Source organism: Phyllobates terribilis, unplaced genomic scaffold, assembly GCF_046119375.1.
Source record: "Phyllobates terribilis strain yellow unplaced genomic scaffold, ASM4611937v1 Scaffold_7__3_contigs__length_470593459, whole genome shotgun sequence".
In the NCBI taxonomy this organism is placed as follows: Eukaryota; Metazoa; Chordata; class Amphibia; order Anura; family Dendrobatidae; genus Phyllobates; species Phyllobates terribilis.
This window is the reverse complement of record NW_027362767.1, coordinates 157,412,074-157,437,110: the sequence shown is the minus strand read 5'-3', so window position 1 is coordinate 157,437,110 and position 25,037 is coordinate 157,412,074. Positions and strand designations below refer to the sequence as shown.

Here is a 25,037-nt window from a genome sequence, read left to right as displayed (position 1 = left end):
ACTACTATAATACTGCTCCTATGTACAAGAATATAACTACTATAATACTGCTCCTATGTACAAGAATATAACTACTATAATACTGCTCCTATGTACAAGAATATAACTACTATAATACTGCTACTATGTACAAGAATATAACTACTATAATACTGCTCCTATGTACAAGAATATAACTACTATAATACTGCTCCTATGTACAAGAATATAACTACTATAATACTTCCCCTATGTACAAGAATATAACTACTATAATACTGCTCCTATGTACAAGAATATAACTACTATAATACTGCTCTATGTACAAGAATATAACTACTATAATACTGCTCCTATGTACAAGAATATAACTACTATAATACTGCTCCTATGTACAAGAATATAACTACTATAATACTGCTCCTATGTACAAGAATATAACTACTATAATACTGCCCCTATGTACAAGAATATAACTACTATAATACTGCCCCTATGTACAAGAATATAACTACTATAATACTGCTCCTATGTACAAGAATATAACTACTATAATACTGCTCCTATGTACAAGAATATAACTTCTATAATACTGCTCCTATGTACAAGAATATAACTACTATAATACTGCCCCTATGTACAAGAATATAACTACTATAATACTGCCCCTATGTACAAGAATATAACTACTATAATACTGCCCCCTGTGTACAAGAATATAACTACTCTAATACTGCTCCTATGTACAAGAATATAACTACTATAATACTGCCCCCTATGTACAAGAATATAACTACTATAATACTGCCCCCTATATACAAGAATATAACTACTATAATACTGCCCCTATGTACAAGAATATAACTACTATAATACTGCCCCCTGTGTACAAGAATATAACTACTATAATACTGCTCCTATGTACAAGAATATAACTACTATAATACTGCTGCCTATGTACAAGAATATAACTACTATAATACTGCCCCTATGTACAGGAATATAACTACTATAATACTGCCCCCTATGTACAAGAATATAACTACTATAATACTGCCCCTATGTACAAGAATATAACTACTATAATACTGCCCCCTATGTACAAGAATATAACTACTATAATACTGCCTCCTATGTACAAGAATATAACTACTATAATACTGCTCCCTATGTACAAGAATATAACTACTATAATACTGCTCCCTATGTACAGGAATATAACTACTATAATACTGCCCCCTATGTACAAGAATATAACTACTATAATACTGCCCCTATGTACAAGAATATAACTACTATAATACTGCCCCCTATGTACAAGAATATAACTACTATAATACTGCCTCCTATGTACAAGAATATAACTACTATAATACTGCCCCCTATGTACAAGAATATAACTACTATAATACTGCCCTTATGTACAAGAATATAACTACTATAATACTGCCCCCTATGTACAAGAATATAACTACTATAATACTGCCCTTATGTACAAGAATATAACTACTATAATACTGCCCCCTATGTACAAGAATATAACTACTATAATACTGCCCTTATGTACAAGAATATAACTACTATAATACTGCCCCCTATGTGCAAGAATATAACTACTATATTACTGCTCCTATGGATAACAATATACATATAATACGTAACTTTATCTTTACAATGTGGTGTCTCCTCCCTTTAGGTTCACGTTCAGAATGCAGCTTTAGCTGGTGGTGTTGCAGTGGGAACCTCTGCAGAAATGATGTTGACTCCCTTTGGCGCCATGATTGCTGGGTCTCTAGCCGGTATCATTTCTACTCTTGGATACAAATTTTTGACGGTGAGTACAGTGTTCACTATTATATTCTCCAGTAGTAATTTAGAAAATGCATAACAAAGCTGCAGTGTTTACCTTAAATTCACAATTTTAGTGCCTAAACAATATGTTCAATGAAATAATGTTAATGAGTAATATGCAGCATGTACTGAGCAGCGTGAGATTTCAGCAGCAGCAGGGAGGGGAAACCCTGAGGAGCTGTCAATTACAGCTGGCTGGGCGGATATTAAGTTCAAACTTTAAAATAATAATATATAGCCATTTATTGCAAGGATTTTCAGCATCAGTACACCAGCCTGATCCGGTCCAAGCAATCTATTTCATAATGTATGCCGTTTGTATTGTAAAATCTGATGACAGACCTAATACTTCAACGCCAGAGTAGGAGTGACCTGGAGCTGGACCTGGACCTTGTCATTGTTCATGCCCCTTCAGATTAGGCCCTGATTGTCTTTATTAGCCTTGTGCTTTACAGTATTTATATTTTATTTTCCTATTTTATCTACAGCCGATTCTGGATTCGAAGCTGAAGATTCAGGACACATGTGGGGTCCACAACCTGCATGGTATGCCTGGCATCCTGGGGGCAATGATCGGAGCCATAGTGGCATTTGCAGCAACTGCCGATATCTATGGTGGTGGGTAAGTGAATCTGTCTATCCATCATTCTATGCATATTTCACTATATAGTATATACTAAACATTTCCTCTTTTTTTTTGGATTTTTATTCCTCCAGAATGAGTGATGTGTTCCCTTTAATTGCTGACTCTACGCGCACTGCCCATTCTCAAGCCGTCTATCAGGGTCTGGCCCTTCTGGTAGCACTGGGATTTGCTCTGTTTGGGGGAATTATTGTAGGTGAGTTATTTTATTTAGAGATCAATTCTAAAGATATATATATATATATATATATAAAATTTTTTTTGCAAACCATGTTCGCAGCCAAGTAATTTACGTTGCATTCTATAATGCAGCCACTAGGTGGCGACGTGTTACCACATCATGTTAATCCACCAGAGATCTGCTGATGGTTGTGCTTGATGGTTATCATTAACCCATTTAGCCCCATGCCGTTTTCTGTTCGTTGTATTAATTTTTAAAGTTTATGCTTTTGCTTAACATACCATGACTCAAGAATCCTCCAACTTCCCAAAATCTTGATAACTTCTCCCTTATTAACGGATGACTGAACAACGTAATATATTTCAGCTCTACCATACCTGGACATTGTAAATTATTTTTTTCAAATTTTTAAAGGAAATCGTAATTTTTATTTAAAAACTTGAAACTTGTGAAAAAAGTACGAATTTTTTTTTTTAAACTTTTATCGCACAGGATTTATTTTGAAGTTACCCTTCTTCGGAGCTCCGTCTGATGCTGAATGTTTCGATGATTCTCTTTATTGGGAGGTGAGGCCAGAAGAAAGAAAATCTTATAATATATCTTTATCACCTGATTATTATATTGTACGGTGTTGAAAAATATCAGTTGGTACATGGAAACCATCAGCAGGCAGGTTTTTATAGTGTTAATTCCGCTATGGCATGAAGGGTTATTCCCATCTTCATATAGATGGATATTCTTGGATGGAGCTTGTAAATACAAGCACTTTTGCCATATATTGCTTATTAAAATTTGCAGACTTCCACGTCTGAATCTCAAAAGACACTCAAAAAGATAGAAAGACCTAAGGTATAATTGTAGCAGGTTAGTGAAAAGCATCTTGCTGATGGTTTCCAGGTACAAGGATCAAGAAAGTGGTAGTAAAAACTAATTAAAATTAAGGGGACAACATCAAACATAGTTAAGATACAACTTCATGTTCCACCGCTGAGGAAAACAAGGGTCCTACAACATTGCCCCCTACTTTTTTACACCTGTTGTCCAGCAGCCTATGGCAATTGCAGTTTCACTAGCCACCAGTAGATGGAAGCAAAATACTATTTTTTTAAAAAAAAAAATAAAAAAAATATTTTAAAAATATTTTTGTGAAAAAAATTCAATTCTGCTATATCTGAACGCCAACATATTTTTCTTATTCCAGGTACCTCAAGAAGACGGCCATGTCGCAGTGCTCACTGAGGAACCTGAGCAGCAGACACAGGCATAGTGACACCCGGATGTCATGTGGGCTGATCCTGAGTGACAACAAATGGGTCAAAACAATCAGCCAACATTGAAGATGGTGCTGCCAAATTTCTCCACAGTTCTCATAGCTGGGAAGTGGCATAGTCTGGTGCCAACGAGGCGGAAGGAATTTTGCCTTAACGCTGTACAACTTTTTGGCGTTGACCTTGGCCGCTGTTTAGAAAGGTCAAACAAATGTTATTTTAAAAAATATATATATATTTTTACACCTTTATCTTGTTATATTTGAAAAATGTTTTTTTAAAGCAAAAGATGGATGATACATTTTATACTAAAAATTGTAGCAAAGAATAGGAGCACAAAATATAATAGGTAATCTATTATTATGTAAATGTCACCTTATGGCACTGCAAATATAAAACTAAAGGGGACCTTCACCTCTGATTATTATAGTCATATCATATATTTTTGTCCTGTAGAAAACAAAAAAAAAATCTCATATTACAAATAATTAATGATGGGTGGTAATTTACTGATATTTGGGTCTCAATTTAGTACTTTGAGAGCACAAGGGTGTGCCTTGTTGAATTGACTTTGGGTCTTTCACTAACAGCTCAATATTCCTTGTAACAGAGTGAATCATATGTGCATAATGAGACAGGCCTTGTGGTATATTTAAGTTTTACATTGATTATCAGAGCAGTGCACCCCCGTGCACTGAAAGTACTAGGTGCAGCACCAGAGTCATTAATAGCAGCCTGCTCATAGCTTCCAGAAAGAATTGTGTATTTATTTGAAAGTTGAACAACATATAACGTCAAGACCCAATGTTCTAGTGATGGATGGCGATTTACAAAATGTGGGAGTCTATTTAGTTCTTTGAGAACCCAAGGGTGTACTTTTTTAATTGATTTTAGATCTTTCACAAACAGCTCAATATTCCTTGTAACTGTGTGAATCATAAGTGTATAATGAGGCAGGCCTTGTGGTATATTTAGGTTTTAATTCGATAATCAGACCTAACAGACAGTTAAGAACAGTGCACCCCTGTGCACTCAAAGTACTAAATACAGAAGAGTCATCAAGTAACTTGCTCATGGTTTACAGAAAGCAACATGAATTTATTTGAAAGACGAAGAACATATATTGTTAAGAAGAACCAAGGTGCCGGATCTTTTATTTTGGGACTAATGTTAATGAAAGGTGCAGCTTCACATAGAATTGATCAATTTAAGAATTTCTTATCACTGCCAGGTCTAGTTCTTTGTTTTTCCTTTTTTTGGTGGCCTCTGTTCACATTATGTGATATTTGCTACATAGATAAAATTGAATTTTTTTTAAGTGGAAAGCCTACTCTGATTAATGGTCTGGCTGCCATTTTGAAAGTACCCTGGTAGTCACCAATCAGTGGTGAGTAAGCACTTATTCCTGATTTAAACACACAATGGCTTGTCATGTTTCACCCCCTTTTTTACCGCAGGTCTGTAAATAAAAAGCATAGTATCGGAGAGGCTTGACGACTTTAAGGAGATGGGAATAAGGAAATCTATAGCTTTGCAGATTTAAAAGTTTAATCCTTTGGCTAAGCAGGAATTTCCACTGTAATGTGGAGTCACCCTTTAAATATGTCACAGATTTCATCATTTCTGAACAAGTATTATCCCAGTGATGTCTGCTGCAAAGGATTCTGGGTTATGCAATTTTAAAAGTCAGTATTTGTCTATAATGAAGATATCGCTACATGCAATTAAGGCCTGGGGGAGAGTGTGAGAGTTGGAAAGTAGGGCGGTTGTTCCCTTTCTGTATCTTATGCTAGAAGTCTCATTTTGTATCATGTCATTGTATATATTGGAATAACCTGCTTGTTCTTATGCAAATAAACTCATTAATTTCACAACTTGGTCTTTGCACGGCATGTTTCATACATTTCCATGCACTGTTTGAATGTGGGTGGAGACAGGACAGATTAGTCAATCAAGTCATAACAGCTGAGTAGAGTTTTTCAGTAAGTGAAGCCAAGGCGATCTGTGCCAAAGGCGGTATCTAAATGTTAGGTCAGGTAGGAAAGATACAGAAGTCAATCAGGTCACAACAGCTGGACAGAGTATTTCAGGCAGTAAAGAGAAGGTGATCTGTGTCTAGATAGGAAATCAGGGAGACAGGACACAGATGTCAATCATGTTATAACAGTTGGGTGAACTATTTCAGGCAGTGAAGTCAAGGCGACCTGTGTCAAGCGTGATGTCTAGATGAGTGGTTAGGGAGACAGGACACAGAAGTAAATCAGGTCACAACAGCTTGGCAGAGTATTTCAGGCAGTAAAGCCTGTGTCAATGGTGGTCATGCAAAATCACGAACTGATAAGAGGATTAGGGTTTTGCAGCTGCTCAGAGTATTGGCAATACTCGTCAAAAAATCAGCAATAAGTATAATGCAAGCAACTCTTCAACAAAAACAAACATAAGCATCCACCTTAATAAGTGGGTGTTGATGTTCCTTCTGCACCTCTGTATGGGGCATTTGGGATGGAGGGGTAATGAGACCCATTGAACTATGACACACAAAAGTGCAGAAGACAGAATGACCTATAATGATCACATTAACTTTCCTCAATATATCCCACTATAGAGTAGGGTCTCATTTTTCATTTTTTAAAGAGGTCCTGTCACTAGCCATGAATATGTAATTTTTTAAGTGTTGTAAATGCCACTGTTCTCCTGAATCCGGTGATGTTTTTGTACTGTTCTTGGGCCTCTCCGTTCCTGAGATAGGGCCTCTTCTTTCTTGTGTATAATTCTAGTTGGTCTATACAATTATGAGTGGTCTTCAAGTACATGCCAACAAAGAAAAGTTAATGACAGCACACACTTGGCTAAAAAACACCTAGATTTATTGTTAGAATAATGCTTATTATTGTATATATTGCAACAAGTACTATTTACTACTGTTTAATAGTGCATGCGTTTCTGTATCCAGCACTAGTGTTATATTGCTTGTAAAGCACTGCTAAAAAACAAACAGGAAGTTCCTGCTCACTGTGTGTAGCTGAAGCATAGTTGTACTTTCACTTTGCAAGCTGACAAACAAGATGCTATGATCCCACACTAGAAGAAATACCAGTTGTAAGCTGCGTTATCTTTGTTCCTGAATAAACATATATTCACTGTTGAACGGCTGGGCAATGCAGAGAATTATCCCATGCCAACAGATTATGGGCCCAGGAACCCAAAGACCAAGAAAACAGTCTAGAGGAGAGAGAGCAACAGTGTACTAAGAGAAGAAGTAAAGATTGCCTCCAGCAGCAACTCTGTGAAGTTCACAGTGCCAAATCTGACTAACCAGAACTGCCAATCCTGGAAATTCAAGGTAAAGATGCTGCTAATAAGAGAAGGTATGTGGAAATACACACAGGAGTCTAGACCTGATCCACTACCAGAAGACTGGGTAGAAAAGGATCAAAAAGCAGAAAACACTATTTCCCTCAGTATAGATGATGACCAGATTAGGCATGTATGTAAATGTGAAATTGCAAAAGAAGTGTGGGAACAGCTGCAGAAAGTGCATGCAGGAATAAATCTCAGCAATAAGCTCTATTTAATGAGAAAGCTATATCAGTCTAAGCTAAATAAGAGCCAAGATATGCATGATTAGATAAGAAATGCTCTAGAAATCGTGGAGCGCCTGTGGGGCATTGGGAAAGATATAAAGGATTTCCATCTTGCTGCACTACTACTAAGCGGTCTACCAGAAAGCAATAACACACTTGCAACTGCACTGGATGTGCGCCCAGATTATGAGCTTACATTGGAGTATGTCAGGGAAAAGCTTGTAGATACAGTGGGGAAAAAAGTATTTAGTCAGCCACCAATTGTGCAAGTTCTCCCACTTAAAAAGATGAGGCCTTTAATTGACATCATAGGTAGTCCTGAACTATGAGAGACAAAATGAGAAAACAAATCCTGAAAATCACATTATCTGATTTGTAAAGAATTTTTTTTTAAATTTTGGTGGAAAATAAGTATTTGGTCAGTTACAGACAAGCAAGATTGCTGGCTCTCAAAGACCTGTAACTTCTTCTTTAAGAGGCTCCTCTGTCCTCCACTCATTACCTGTAGTACTGGCACCTGTTTGAACTTGTTATCAGTATAAAAGACACCTGTCCGCAATCTCAAACAGTCACACTCTAAACTCTACTATGGTGAAGACCAAAGAGCTGTCGAAGGACACCAGAAACAAAATTGTAGCCCTGCACCAGGCTGGGAAGACTGAATCTGCAATAGGCAAGCAGCTTGGTGTGAAGAAATCAATTGTGGGAGCAATAATTAGAAAATGGAAGACATACAAGACCACTGATAATCTCCCTCGATCTGGGGCTCCACACAAGATCTCACACCGTGGAGTCAAAATGATCTCAAGGACGGTGAGCAAAAATCCCATAACCACATAGAGGGACCTATGAATGACCTGCAGAGAGCTGGGACCAACGTTACACAGGCTGCCATCAGTAACACACTACGCTTCAGGGACTCAGATCCTGCAGTGCCAGACGTGTCCCCCTGCTTAAGCCATTACATGTCCGGGCCCGTCTGAAGTTTGCTAGAGAGCATTTGGATGATCCAGAAGAGTATTGGGAGAATGTCATATGGTCAGATGAAACCAAAGTAGAACTGTTTGGTAGAAGCACAACTCGTCGTGATTGGAGGAGAAAGAATGCTGAGTTGCATCCAAAGAGCACCATACCTACTGTGAAGCATGGGGGTGGCAACATCATGCTTTGGGGCTGTTTCTCTGCTAAGGGACCAGGACGACTGATCCGTGTACATGAAAGAATGAATGGGGCCATGTATTGTGAGATTTTGAGTGCAAACCTCCTTCCATCAGCAAGGGCATTGAAGATGAAACGTGGCTGGGTCTTTCAGAATGACAATGATTCCAAGCACACCACCAGGGCAACGAAGGAGCGTCTTCATAAGATGCATTTCAAGGTCCTGGAGTGGCCTAGCCCGTCTCCAGATCTAAACCCTATGGAAAACCTTTGGAGGGAGTTGAAAGTCTGTGTTGCTCAGCGACAGCCCCAAAACATCACTGCTCTAGAGGAGATCTGCATGGAGGAATGGGCAAACGTACCAGCAACAGTGTGTGCCAACCTTGTGAAGACTTACAGAAAACGTTTGATTTCTGTCATTGCCAACAAAGGATATATAACAAAGTATTGAGATGAACTTTTGAAATTGACCAAATATCTATTTTCCACCAAAATTTGAAAAAAATTCTTTCCAAATCAGACAATGTGATTTTCAGGATTTGTTTTCTCATTTTGTCTCTCATAGTTGGGGTCTACCTATGATGTCAATTACAGGCCTCTCTCATCTTTTTAAGTGGGAGAACTTGCACAATTGGTGGCTGACTAAATACTTTTTTTTCCTCACAGTAAGTATACACAAAAGACAGAAAGTGTAAGCAGCAGTGGGGTATCCAAAGCAGAATCCGCTTTAAAAACCCAAGATCTACCCAAAAATAAAAGCCATTTAAAGGAAACACGTGAGTGTTTTGTCTGTAAGAAATCAGGGCACCAAAAGGCTGACTACAGAGACTATAAAGCTAGAATGAATCAGCTGAAAAAGCAAAATAATCATCAAAGGGTTAAAAGTGCCATTACTTCAAGTACTGAAGCTGTATTTACTGCTACTGTAAGTACATCAACGCATGCATGGTGTGTAGACTGGGGGCAACTAGTCATATGACTAATGACAGAAGATTCTTCTTTAACCTTGATCAAAGTAAATGCCCCGTCACACTTAGCGACGCTGCAACGATTCCGACAACGATACGACCTGTCAGGGATCGTTGCTGCGTCGCTATGTGGTCGCTGGTGAGATGTCAAACAGGCAGGCTCACCAACGATCAGGGGAGCAGCGACATCGTGGAAAGAATCTTTCCACGATGTCCTGCTCCTGGTTACGAGGCTACTGAAGCAGGAGCAGGCTGATAACTATGGTAAACATCTGGTTACTAGGGGCACACGCGCTCCTAGTAACCCGTTGTTTATCATGGTTACCACTCTGCTACAGTGAGCGGGAGGTTACCGCTCACTTTAGCAGGCTCGTTGCCATGATAAACAACAGGTTACTAGGTGGGCGTGTGCCCCTAGTAACCCGATGTTTATCATGGTTACCAGCCTGATCGCTGCTCCCGCTGGTCACACACAGCGATGTGTGCTGACCAGCGGGAGAGCAACGACCAAAAAATGGTCCAGGACACTTTGCAGCGATCAGCGACCTCACAGCAGGGGCCTGATCACAGCAAAGTGTCACACATAGCGACATCGCTGGTGAGGTCGCTGTTGCGTCACCAAAACCGTGACACAGCAGCGATCTCGCTAGCGATCTCGCTATGTGAGACGGGGGCTTAAGTCAGAGAGAGTGATCTTGATTCTTGGCAAATGGTCAGTATATGAATTCAGAAGGAAAAATCAAAGATGAGTTGTACCAGCTAAAATGCAAGGAAAGTGTATACACTGCTAATCATAAACAGCACAAGAATTGCATCCATGTATAGCACAGGCGTCTTGCACATAGAGACCCAGAAGTAATAAGAAAGTTAGTTAAAAAACAACTTGCTGATGGTATTACAGTCGATCTGTGTAATCACGCAATGAAATGTACTAGCTGACTTAAAGGGAAAATGTCAAGAAAATCCTTTCCTAAGAATAGTACTCCAAAAATCAGAACAGCTTCTGGACTTAATACACACAGATGTTTGTGGTCCAATGAGTACTCAAACTCCTGGAAATAAGACACATTTTCTCACATTTATCGGCTTCACAGCAAAGAAGAAGTTCCAGAGAAACTTGAAATATATCTCACTGAAGTATATAACAAATTTGGGAGAATGCCAAAAATTCTGCATCCAGATAATGGAACTGAATTTTACAAGTAATGAGACACAAAGTGTTTTAAGGAAAAATGGAATCTTGTTTCAAATCACTGTACCATACAATCCTGAACAAAATCATGTAGCGGAAGGAAGAAACCAGACACTTTGTGAAAGTGGAAGAAGTATACTATTTGACACAGATTTGCCAACAACATATTGGGGTGAAGCAATCATGACAGCTTGCTATCTTCAAAAAAGAGTATCAGGTAAAGCTACTGAGAAAACTCATTTTGCGCAATGGAACAGCAAGAAGCATGAACTACAACACATAAGAATATTTGGAAGTAAAGTATTTGTATATATTCCCCCCCAAAAAAACGTACCACTTGGGATTTTCATGCAAAGAGGTGGGCTACAGTGAAACCCAGAAAGGATATAGAATCCGGCACCCAGAAACGAATAAGGTCACAATAAGCAGAGATAAAATGATTGATGAGAACTTCGCATTGCTCACATTTCATGACAACATGCCAGTAGTCCAGCTGAAGCAGCAACAAACAAGAAAAAAGATGTAGAAGTTTGGTTGGGTTCTTCAACCACTGAAGAAGGAACAGAAAAATCAGGTGAACCTGATGTCAGGAGATCGTTGAGATCAAATAAGGGTATACCAGCTAAGGGTCTATCATTCTTTGTAAAATCACTACCTTAGGCAGAGCCACACTCATGGGATGAGATGCAACAACTACTTGTCCATGAAAAACTAAAGTGGATTAATGCTACTAAAGAGGAAATGGAGACCTTTCATTAATTTCAAACTTGGAAACTTATCAAACTACCAAAAGGCAAGAAAGCAATAAAATGTACATGGGTTTTTAAGACCAAGTATGACTCTGAAGGCAAGGTTCACAGATTTAAAGAAAGATTAGTCGCAAAAGGATATTCTCAGAAATTTGGTGAAGATTATGATGCCACATTTTCTCCAGTTGCTGAGCAGACCACATTCAGGACTCTAATGGCTATAGCTACTGTACAAAAGATGTTTGTCAGACATTTGAACATCAAAACTGCATTTTTAAATGGTGACATTGAAGAGGACTTGTACATACTCAACCTGAGTGTAATATCAAAGAGGGTGAAGAGAATCTCGTTTGCAAACTACAAAAATCTCTCCATGGTCTTAAGCAATCTGCAGGAGCGTGGAACACCAAAATGAACAAAGTCTTATTGGGAGAAGGATTTAAAAGAGGTCAAGCAGATCCGTGTTTATACACAAAATATACAGATGGAAAGTGGATGTATATTCTCTTATATGTGGAAATTGTGATTATGGTTCATCAAGAGGAAACAGAAATTGCAAAGATGGCTAATATTCTGAATCAGCATTTTGAAACTAAAGACCTTGGAAATGTGACATATTATCTAGGAATCCAGGTCCAAAGAGAAGAAGATGGAAGCTTTCTTCTAAACCTAAGTGCAAAAATAAACTCAATTCTGAATCAGTTTGGAATGTCAGAAACCAAAGATATATCAACCCCAATGGAACCATCCTACTTACAGTTGGAAGGAGAAGATGATCTGTTACCTAATAATGAGAAATACAGACAGGCAGTGGGGGCACTTCTATACATATCAACTATGACTCGACCGGATATCGCAGCAACAATTGGAATTCTCTGCAGACATGTGGAAAAACCACACCAAAAAAGACTGGCATGCTGTTAAGAGAGTTCTTCGATATTTGAAAGAGACTCAAGACATGAATTTAAGGATATCTGCAACAAAAGATCTAAAACTCACAGGCTATATGGATGCAGACTGGGCCAGTGCCTTAAGTGATCGTAAATCGACAAGTGGCTATTTGTTCAAGCTTTGAGAAACTTCAAGTTCTTGGTCTAGCAGAAAACAAGTGTCTGTAGCCTTGTCATCTACAGAAGCAGAGTATGTGTCTGCAGCCCACGCAAGTCAAGAGGTCATTTGGTTAAACCAATTATTATGCGATCTAGGTAAGCCATCAACTCAACCGACAGTGATTTATGAAGACAACCAAGGATGTATTAAACTTGCATGCAGTGAAATCAATGCGAGAACCAAACACACTGACCTTAAACAATATCACCTGCATGATTTGCTAGAATGGGGCATAAATTAATTTGTTTATTGCATGACTGACCAGATGATGGCTGATGTTATGACGAATGCACTTCCAAGAGCCAAATTTGAAGAATTCAGAACCACTATGGGACTAACAGGATAAATAGTTGTTGAAATAACGCTTATTATTGTATATATTGCATCGACCACTATTTACTAATGTTTAATAGTGCATGAGTTTCTGTCTCCAGCACTATTGTTATATTGCCAGTTAAGGAACTGTTAAAAAAGGAAGTTCCTGTTTATTGTGTGTGTAGCTGAAGCACAGTTTTACTTTCACTTTGAAAGGAGACAGACAAGATGCTAAGATCCTATGCGATAAGAAATACCAGTTGTGAGCTCTGTTATCTTTGTTCCTGAATAAATATATAGTCACTGTTGAATGTCTGGACAGTGCAGAGACTAATATGCTTCTAACATTTATATACGGGGAAGTGGAGACCATATCTCAGGGACGGAGAGGAGCAGGAACAAAAGAAAAACATCGCCGGATTCAGGAGAACAGCGAACATTTACACCAAGGAAGAAAATGCATATTTATGGCAAGTGACAAATCCCCTTTAAACTTTAGTGATTCCGGGTTAAAATCCATAGAAAAGTTAATAACAGCCACCATGACTGTTATACAGCGAAGACTTCACTGCATTGTTGTCCTCATCAGTGGCCCTGATAGGTTGGAGGGCAGGTCAACCAAACGTTTTTAGACACTTGAGCACATAGATGAAGATTGGCATGAAGGGAAGGATCATTTTCAGTTTATTCAAATTATTGACAATTTTAGGTAATATTGACCTACCCCTTTTTCCCCGAAACATTAGCATTTTTCTTGACCTTGGACAAGGCAATAAAATCCAATAGGGTCCACACGACCTATAGGAAAAACTCCAATCTCCATGGTGCAAAGTTGCCCCCTTCCTGTATTTATATAATTCCATCGCTTGTTCTGACAGTCCCTATTCCCTATTGTACACTTGCTTTGGCAAAACTAATGTGTGTTAAGTCCTGCCAATAAAGCTTCTTTAAATTGAATTTGAATTGAATTGATAAATAAATAGATAATGATAGATAGATAGATAATAGATAGATAATAGATGATTGATAGATAATGGATAGATAATAGATAGATAATAGATAGATAGATAATAGATAGATAATAGATAGATAGATAATAGATAGATAATAGATAGATAGATGATAGATAGATAATGGATAGAGAGATAGATAGATAGATAGTAGATAGATAGATAATAGATAGGTAGATGATAGATAGATAATAGATAGACAATAGATAGATAATAGATAGATGATAGATAATAGACAGATAATAGATAGATAGATGATAGATAATAGATAGATAATAGATGGATAATAGATAGATAATAGATAGATAATAGATAATAGATAGATGGATAATAGATAGATGATAGATAGATAATAGATAGATAATAGATAGATAATAGATAGATAGATAATAGATAGATAATGGATAGAGAGATAGATAGATAGATAGTAGATAGATAGATAATAGATAGGTAGATGATAGATAGATAATAGATAGACAATAGATAGATAATAGATAGATGATAGATAATAGACAGATAATAGATAGATAGATGATAGATAATAGATAGATAATAGATGGATAATAGATAGATAATAGATAGATAATAGATAATAGATAGATGGATAATAGATAGATGATAGATAATATATAGATAATAGATAGATAATAGATTGATAATAGATAATAGATAGATGATAGATAGATAATAGCTAGACAATAGATAGATAATAGATAGATAATAGATGATAGATAATAGATAAATAATAGATGATAGATAATAGATAGATAATAGATAGATAATAGATAGATAATAGATAGATAGATAAGATATAGATAATAGATAGATAATAATAGATAATAGATAATAGATAGATGGATAATATATAGATAATAGATAGATAATAGATAGATAATAGATAATAGATAGATAATAGATAGATAATAGATAGATAATAGATAGATAGATAAGATGTAGATAATACATAGATAATGATAGATAACAGATAGATAATAGATAATAGATGATAGATAGATAATAGATAGATAGATATATAATAGATAGATAATAGATAGATGGATAATAGATAGATAATAGATAGATGATAGATGATAGATAATAGATAGAGGATAGATAATAGATAGAGGATAGATAGATAATAGATAGATAATAGATAGATAGATAATAGATAGAGGATAGATAGATAATAGATAGATGATAGATAATAGATAGATAATAGATAGATGATAGATAATAGATAGATTATAGATAATATATAGATAGATAATAGATAGATGATAGATAGATGATAGATAATAGATAGATGATAGATAGATAGATAATAGATGATAGATAGATAGATTAGGTACTTTGTGCAACAAAACATCCTCCTACCACTAGGTGGCGCTCTTATATAGGATCTTTGCTATTCCTATTTTTATCATTTGCATTCTAACTTCATAGGAATTTACCGGATCTATTTCGGAATCTTATCACTCCTGTCTCCCCCATGATGGGTTTTCAAGAGAAAAAAATATATTTTACCTTTTGCCTATAGGTGAATTAAGTTACAACATAATGGCAGAAACTGCAAGATAAAAATTCTCACCCATTATCCTGAAAAGCATGAGGGGAAAATTAAAAATAATCCCAAATAGCTCCCTAATTGATGATTTTGTTTTCACTATAGTTAATATTAAAGCTTGTGCCAACTTTCCCCCCCAAAAAAAAAAGAAGATTTGCACGCGGTAGAGGAAGCCATTTTTTTTTAAAGTTGCAGTAACCAAATATTTATGATATTGGACAAAAATCAGGGTTAAGCAATTCCTAATTAATAAAAGGAGAACAATGAGGTTCCTACACCCATTTCGAGGGTGGCGGACAGTTCTAAACATGGTGCTGGTTTCGGTATGTTGTATTCTTACTGTCAAAATGAAAAAATTCCGCACAAAAAAATATTAACTCATCCTGACACTTTAAGCTTTTTAGAATGTGCGAGTGGTCTACTCCGATTGGCTGAAATAATTTTGCCAAAAATTTGAAATGTTCAGTAGTAGTTTATTCATTTTTGTACATATTTTTATTATCTGCAGCTTTTTTTTTATTGTTGAGGGGGCTTGATTCTAAAATCTGATTAAATTTTCACGCCTCAACGGAGAGCGCAAGATACCTTCAGCACCATTTTTTGTTCTAATGTTTATCACGAAAAGGGAGACAGAGAGCCAAAAACAGCAAAAGGCATCCCCAAACCTGATCGTTCTGCTCGACCCAGTTCCTCTAAACCCGGCCGGCTGGCAGGAAGAGATAAGGGCATTAAACTGGTTAGGATATCATTGCCCCTAGGAGCTTGCACTCTACACAGATAACCAGATAGAGAGTGACAGCTGGGATTAATACGAGCCTATTAAGGGTCTTTGTTTAACACCGATAAGTGTCAACCGAGCGCCGAGGTCATGAAAGGGTTATAAAATCATCATCTACAAATTAAATCCCACCCTTAATGTGGCAGCATTTTGTGCCCCGCGAAATACTGTGGGAATTAATTCTATATATTTTCCCACATGTCAGCTGGGATTCACGGAGGAGCATCAAATAGGCATTATACCATGGAAGGAGTGGGGGATGGAGGGTTTAACAATTTAGGAGAGAGAGCAAAAATCATCATTTTCTAGCGATTGTGCGACCCAAAGAATATTTAGATTTTTCCAAATTTAAATTTTTGTTAAAAAAATTCACATTTTTGGTTTGTGTGTAAAAAAAAAAAAATAACACTAAGAATTTAAAGGCTTTTTTTTTTAGCTTTCATCATTTAGTATTTTTTTTTTTTTAAAAAAATTGTGGTTTCTAAGGACCATTTTTTATTAGGAATTTCCAAAAACAAACATAGGATAAAATTATATAAAAAATATTATAATTAAAACATACAAGGTTTTATTTCATGCAAATCTTCATGCCAGCACATTTTATTTAGTGTTTTGTGCCATTTTACAGTCCAGGTTATAATAGGAACAAAGTAAAAAAAAAAAGTAGTCATGTATTTATTTTTCTTACTTTTGATTGTTTTTTATTATACTATAACTGGAAAAATTAGCAAATTTTACATCCTGTACCGCATAAACATTTAGTGCTATGTTCACACTGAGGTTTTTTTTTTTGGAGTCGCCCCCCAAAAAATATCTGGAAAAACGCTTAAAATACTGCTATAAAAGACTCTTCCTATTCATTTCTATTGTAAATCCTGTTTGGCGTTCCTATGTTCAGTGTTTTCAGCACTCCCGGTTTTATATAACGGCTGGTGGGAAAAAAATCGTCTCCTGATGGAATCTGCTCCAAACTAGGCATTTTCCAATGAAAATGCAGCCATAAAAGTGTTATAAAACAAACTATACAAAAAAAAGTTTCAAACCACTTGAGAAAACCATGAGTTTTTCAAGCAGAAATTGTTTCAAGAAACTATCCTTCTTTAGGGGAGTTTTTCTTTTCCTGGAGGGTGGTGTGCACAAGGAGTCTTTTGGGAGTTGAAACTGACTAGAAACTGAGAGGAACCTCCCCAAATCCTTCTCAAAAACCCAAAACTTCTAAAAAACTTTTCAATTCCTTAAGAAGATTTGAAAAGTTTTTAATGCATTTTTGGGAAGTTTTTTTCCTGCAGCATTTTTAAGGCCTTTTGAGTAAATAGTGTCTACTTTGGAGTGTTTTCCATCAGGAGACGCTTCAAAAAAGAGACATGCACTTTCTCTTTCCACACCAGATGTTTTTAAAAGCCAAAAGTGGAAAAAAAAACTCTGAAAAGACTGAGCATATGAAAAAGTGGCTTTACAATAGAGGTTGCTAGGTGTGTGCACACTGAAGACCAGACTTATCAAGACTGGCATTTTTCATGCTGCGCTTAATTTGGGGATGGGTTGGAGTGCGAGGTGCATGATTCATTAATATACATGCGCCTCCATTTATGCCTCACAGCAAATCTTACTCCAGTCAGGGAGTAAGGAACGCCACCACTTGTCATAAATTTGACGAGTGGGGGGTCACAACACTCCATCACCCTTCCGTCATGCTACTATATCGGAGAAGAAGATCAATGGCATGATATTGCCAAAAGTTTTGAGACTTTTCAAAGCTTTTGTACACTTGTTTTCTGGTGTAATAGCTTTGAGAAATTTTGGCTTGAGTCTTTTTGCTGAGTTTTTGGAGCAAAAACTCCAAATTTTTGAGGCGTTTTGAATTTTTGAGAGGGATTTTGAGTATTTCCACTACAAAAACTCCTCCATGGCCTTTGGGCATGTGCACACATCGCTGTTTTCAGGCAGATTCCTTCTGGAACCCACCTGAAAAAGTGCAGCGAAACCCCAACTGAAAGTGAACATAGTGCACAGCAATGTAAAATCAACATTGCTGTGCACATATTCAGTATTTTGTTACTTTTTTAACCACTTCAGGGTCAGGAAATCGTGAAGCGGTTTACGAATAAATATGTCACCCGTTCTTTATAGTTGAAATCTTAGGAAAAAGACACCAGAGCTGCTGCAAAAAAACATGGCAAAACGCTAGCGAAACTACTTAATGTAAAAGATCACTGACTTTTTTGAGAAGCGGCTTCACCTTGGTAAACATTGGCAGATCCACCAGTGTCTTAAAAATGTTGTGTGCACATAATCTTACAGCGCTTTTTCAGGTGGGAATTTTTTTTGGCGCGGACCAGTTCAAAATGGCTACTCAAAAATCTCTTAGGATATGTTTACACTGCAGACTTTTTACACTCTGAGAATGCTCCCAAAAAAATCCTAAAAATTGTTCGAAATAATATGTCCATCCTTCAGACATTTTCCATTAGGAAGAAACTCAACATTTTAACACACCAGCCAACTGCAAGGCCCAAAAAAAACAACTTCTCAGGTGTCTGGACATTTTTTTCTGTGTATTTGCTTCAAAACCACTAGTGTTTTCTTTATGGCTATCAAATATATCCAGAAAACACCAGGAAAAAAAACAACGTGGAAATGAGAAAAGTAGAGTTTCTGTCTGCTTGAAAAACTGATGTTTCGGACAGACGGAAAAAGACCCAGTGTGAACACACCTTAGTGGTAAATGTAATTTATTGTCTTCCTCCCAAAACAGCCGGCACATGTATGTCATTGTGTTAGATCTCTCTACATTATAAGAGAGGAATTTATTTCGTCAGGTGGATAGTTGTTAGTACACTTACATTGTCTTTTTTGACAATACGCCATTGCATCTCTGTTCTGCCCATTTATAAGAAGTTTACGACAGAAGGGACGCTCTCTTGTGTTACCAGCACCTAAGATTAGGTGTGACCACAACATCTGCATCCACTAAAGCTACCCCACTAATTGCGGTTTTAATTGGGACCTTTCCCACAATGTGTCCTTAGGACCGCCAAACAAGTGATACCATTTTGAAAGTACTCCACTACTTAGATAGGCCGGAGGATGAATAGATTCATGAATAGCATGAGGAACCGGACATTTTTGAATAACCTTCTTCATGAAGGAAGACCCCAACCTCAAGTCAGACAGATAGGTTCAGCAGTTTGCTCAAATTTCATCAGGAAATTCAATTTGTTTTGAAATTATTTGATGCAAAATCTCAATGTTCCTTAATCTCGGGACTCTCCATATCCCAGAGCTTAATAAACGCAAGGTGAAATAAAAATACCCTGCCTCTCACTTGTCTCACCACCGCAGCCTCGTGTCTGGTCCTCCATATGTCCTATTCGGCGCAAAAGCCTTGAGGTTTACGGCACCAAGAAGATCTTGGACATCACAACATCACGGTGTCACGGCATATGCGACCCATGGAGGCCTACTTGGTGAAGATGATGGAAGAGCCTAAGAAAAAGTGTGGTGCACTACGTACATGTCAGGCTGAGGCGGAGGGACAGGTGAGCAGCCAAATGAGTAATCCCCCGCCCCACGCTCTACTATTCAGTAAAATACCTGTCGAACACCATTTTGCTGAATCCACAAAAGAATTTGGATTCAGAACAATCAGATCAACTCATCTCTAGCGTTCATTGATTTGATTGGATGCTAGTGGTCCTTCAGAGCTGCGCTCTCTTGTTCCTCAACACACCCATTAACACTTCCCCCCAGACTTGAAAATAATTTGAGTTCAGTTACAAAGTTAGTATCATATAGTAAAGATATAAATATATATCTATCATATAGTAAAAATATAAATATATATCTATGTCCATCACATTCTACCGAGAAAATTAAGTAGAGAATTTAGAAAGAAAAAAATTTGAGAACAAATTTTGCTTTCAATCAATTTTGTTGGAAAAATTTGCAAACTTTGGTGACGAAAGCCAATATTATTCTCCAATAAAATTAGAAATTTACTTTGCATGAACATGACAATGTAATTTCAAAGAAATGGGCAGAATCTCAAACTTTTTTGGTCAAAATTTGAAATTTAAACCAATGCCGTACAACACTGATCAATTTCAAAATTTAAAATTTTCTAAATTTTCCAACTTTTTCACAGGTCGATTCATTCAACGAGAGAAAAAAAAAACACAAAAACACACCAGTAAATTAACTTTTTCTTTTTTCAACCTCTTATGCAAATAATAGATCATTTTCTCTGTACCACGACTTGGGGATTAATAAGGTAATCCTATCAAAGTCCATCTGCTGGTATTGTCGGTTTAAAGCAAAAATAAACACCACCTTTCCTGGTGCTGTACCCACTCCTGGACATCATTGTACGAGGTAGGAGGAACCGGCGAGAAGAATGACTGGTAGCAGATTTCCCGCTGGGGCTGACAAGAAAGACATAAAAAGAATTTAAACAAACTTTTCCCAGTCAGTGGACAGAAAGGCCATTCATGTTGCCTTGTGTAAGTCCTCTGCTCTCTTTATTAAGTCCATTTTTTTTTTTTAATTCCGATGTGTGAAGGTTTCTAAAAAGGTGCTATTTCCCCGGTACAATCACAAAGGTCACCGGCCTGAGAAGAAGGTCATCCGTCCTGAATAGTCATACAGGCATTGTCCTGTGGCCTCAGAAGATGTCTTCCTTAACTAACATGATAAAATAATATGGAACCGCCTCTTCTATAGTCCCTCAGAGACTATACGAAGGGACTTAAAGACAGAGATTAACAAGCCTTTAAAACCTACATACATGGCCCAGAACAATGGAAGGTAGTAAGTAATTGCAGTTTATTAGGAAAACTCAACCGGTTGTCATGATTGTTTTGCAAGCAATAAACTAGTGTATTTCTGTTTTATTTCTCTTTAGCATTTTTTTGGGGAAAAAAAACCCTTAAAAAAAAAAGTTGGGTCTTTAATGATTAATATGCATTATTTTACCATTTTTGGTAATTTAATTGTTTAGCTATAACTGACAACTAATATAATATAAAGATCAATATAAACTCATAAAAAAAGATCGAATTTCAACTTGGTTATAAAAAATGCCCAAAAAATTAAAAAGTCTTTGTTTTATCAAAGTCGTTGCTTTCAAGTGTCCTTCTGTACGTGTGTATAAGTCCCGGTCTTGTCTACACCAAAATTAGAGGGCATTTATTCTATAAAAAAAAAAATAATTGGGATTTATCCAGTCGTGAAATAAAAAATAGTATCAATCTTTTATCAAAGCCATTGCTTTCATGTGTTCTTCTGTATACAGGTATAAGTCACGGTTTGGGCTGCATTTATTCTATTTAAAAAATAACAAAATATTGGGACCGATCAAGCCGTGAAATAAAAAAGTCTCTATGTTTTATCAAAGACATTGCTTTCAAGTGTTTTTCTGTATATAGTATATGTATAAGTTCCGGTCTTAGCTGCACAAAAATTAGGGTGTATTTATTTTATTTAAAAAAAATACAAAACAATTGGGATTGATCCTGTCGTTAATCAGAATATTTAGAGGTCTGGTTCTAGGTTATCCATGGCCGTCAACATTGGTGCAGGTCTCCTTGCACAAAATACCCATCCCAAGAGAACTATCTACATCAACTTTGGTTCCTTATTTTTTTTAATACTTCTTAGTCTTCTTTTGCATCTTCTGACTATTATTATCATTGATCAGTATTACATGGGAAATCGCTAAGGAACAAAGGAAAAAATAATCTTTCATAAGCAACTTTCCAACTATAGATCCAAAAAAAACAGTTTCCAAAAATGTATTTTTGAGGCCATTTTTGTCATTTTAATGACTCGTATGAAAAGTGTAACAGGTAAAAAACAGAGGGATCTGGATCAGTTGGTCAATTCTACTATATCATTTTGTAGTGGAAGGTGAATGTGCCCCAAAGGGAACATATGAGACTTTTAAGAGTAAAAATGATAAAAAAATTAAAAAAACTAAGCCTAAAATGTATTTTTTTTGTGCATTATTAGTGGTCACTATTGCAGATAACAAAGCACATACTCTCACAGCGACTCTGGAGACATCAGATCCCTCCTCTTCCCCCCTCCACCTACTTTCCCTTTCTAAATTTCCGTCACACAATAATGGTGTAACTATTAACCCTCACCAAAAAAAAAAGACTTCCTTGTTCAATAATGTTCCATTCCCTCAGGACCTAAACATTACTTACTCAAATCCAACAGATATCTAATTAATAACTGTACAATTTATACCCAAGAACCTGACATTTTTTTATATTTTTATTGGATTTGACTAGGTTTACGTGGTTCGAGATTATTAAAGACAAAAAAAATTCACTAAATATCCCCTAAACTGATTTTTAAAGAACTTTTTAAAGAATAAATCTTGTTAAAACTGACTCCAATTAAGATTGGTTTAGCCGGGCTTGAATTTTTTTAGTTATACATTTGTTTATGTGTATTTTTTACATTTCGAGTGAGATATTCTTAATGGAATCACCCAAAAAAAAAGAATAAAAACAAAAGCTAAATTCAAAATTCCATTTTATTTCACTTTTTTTACAGGTTCATAAAATTACAGGCAATCTTTTGAAATAAATACTATACGGCGCCTATAAATTGTGTTACATACTAATCAGCATGTTTCCACTGGGAAAGCTTCGATTTCAACAAAAAAACATCAAAATCCTAAAACTTCAATACAATTAATAAACAGATTGTAAAAATAAATGTTTTTTGTAGACCTGAAAATTGCTTGAAATAACTCATTCATTTTTATTTGCATGCCTAAATAATGGCATCATATAATGATAGATGACTATTTTCTAACAAATTTTGCCACCTTCTATTCCGAAATGTAGATTATTTGCATTTTACAACATTTTGTAATTTTGTGTTCACATGACAGTGTAATAATACTGTACTTTTTCAATATAGCCCCTAATATAACCCCTAAATGTTTACCTACAAGTACATCCTATCATTTTAATCCGGTCTCCTTGAAGAATAATGGAAAACACTTGGAATTCAATAAAATTATTCACTAAATATTCTCCAAATGTAACTAAACTTTAAAACAAAATTATTCAAAGATTCAATTTGGTTAACACTGACACCACTTAAAATTCTCTAATCTGGTCTTAAAAATAATAGGTAATAATAATCATTGTGTATTGCATATTGTCATAATAAATTCTTTCCCTAAATAAAACGACTTCATCCAATTAGCACGAAAACAAAAATATCTATAAAAGTGTTTTTGAAAAAGAATAAAATAATAAAAGCAATCTTTTTTGTATTTGTATTAAATTATTTAATGTACAGCTTAAAACTGATCACTCTGGATTACTTTATCATATACTAAATAAGGGAAACCATTATATAAAAAGATGATAGATAGATAGATAGATAGATATGGGATAGATAATAGATAGATAGATAGATAATAGATAGATAGATAGATAGATAAATAATAGAGAGATAATAGATAGATAATAGATAGATGGATAATAGATAGATGATAGATAGATGATAGATAGATAGATAATAGATAGAAGGATAGATAGATAATAGATAGATGATAGATAGATAGATAGATAGATGATAGATAGATAATAGAAGGAGAGATAATAGATAGATAGATAGATGATAGATAGATAATAGATGATAGATAGATAATAGATAGATAGATAGATAGATGATAGATAGATAATAGATGATAGATAGATAATAGATAGATGATAGATAGATGATAGATAGATAATAGATGATAGATAGATAATAGATAGATGATAGATAGATGATAGATAATAGATAGATGATAGATAGATAATAGATGATAGATAGATAATAGATAGATAATAGATAGAGGATAGATAGATGATAGATAATAGATAGATGATAGATAGATAATAGATAGATGATAGATAATAGATAGATGATAGATAGATAATAGATAGATTATAGATAATAGATAGATGATAGATAGATAATAGACAGATAATAATAGATAGATAGATAATACATAGATAATAATAGATAGATGGATGGATAGAGGGATAGATAGATAATAGATAGTTATGGGACAGATAGATAGAATTACTCTTACCTTTTTGTGATAAAACTTGGCACGTTAATATTTACGATGAGTGACATTTACACAATATCAACTTTTTACGTCTCTAATATTTTTTTTCCTTTTTAAACTTTTAGTAAAGCTGACACATTTGATATCACCTCGCTCAAAATGTGCATAATACATAAATTCACTATCCATCGAGAAGGAAACATAATTAATATGTAATATAATAAAAATCCTGGTGTGAAAAGAAAAAAAAGAAATCATTTTAGTTATTAGAAAAACATGTCCTTCTTACACATTGATAAATAGCAATTCATAAGTACTTGTGACATAATAGAAACTGACCCATGGAATAAAAGTGGAGAGGCACAATGTAAAATATATTTCTCAAAATTAAACAAAAAAAAAAACTGCAATTTTTTTTTTTTTTGCTTTACGTCTAAATTTAAATTCTAAAAAATGTTGCGGTGGCTAAAAAATTCATATAAAAGGTCCTAATGGAATTTTGTACAAAAATACCTTTGTAGGAGTAAATAGGCATTTTTTTTTTTTCTAGGAATTTTAAAACATTGATTTAAATTTGGAGCGAAACCCTTTCGCAATGTAAAAA

At 35.6% G+C, this 25,037-nt stretch overlaps 1 protein-coding gene across 1 annotated transcript in view; it reads left to right on the top strand.

Moving 5' to 3' along the window:
* The window catches only part of RHBG (Rh family B glycoprotein), a 66,072-nt gene extending 60,276 nt beyond the window's left edge, over positions 1-5,796 (top strand). Inside the window, exons 6-10 of the mRNA XM_073639500.1 lie at positions 1,676-1,813; positions 2,319-2,452; positions 2,548-2,669; positions 3,147-3,220; positions 3,856-5,796. Of these exons, the coding sequence (XP_073495601.1) occupies positions 1,676-1,813; positions 2,319-2,452; positions 2,548-2,669; positions 3,147-3,220; positions 3,856-3,921 (534 nt within the window). The 3' untranslated portion in view covers positions 3,922-5,796. The remainder of the gene's footprint in view (positions 1-1,675; positions 1,814-2,318; positions 2,453-2,547; positions 2,670-3,146; positions 3,221-3,855) is intronic.
* The last annotated feature ends 19,241 nt before the right edge of the window (positions 5,797-25,037 follow it).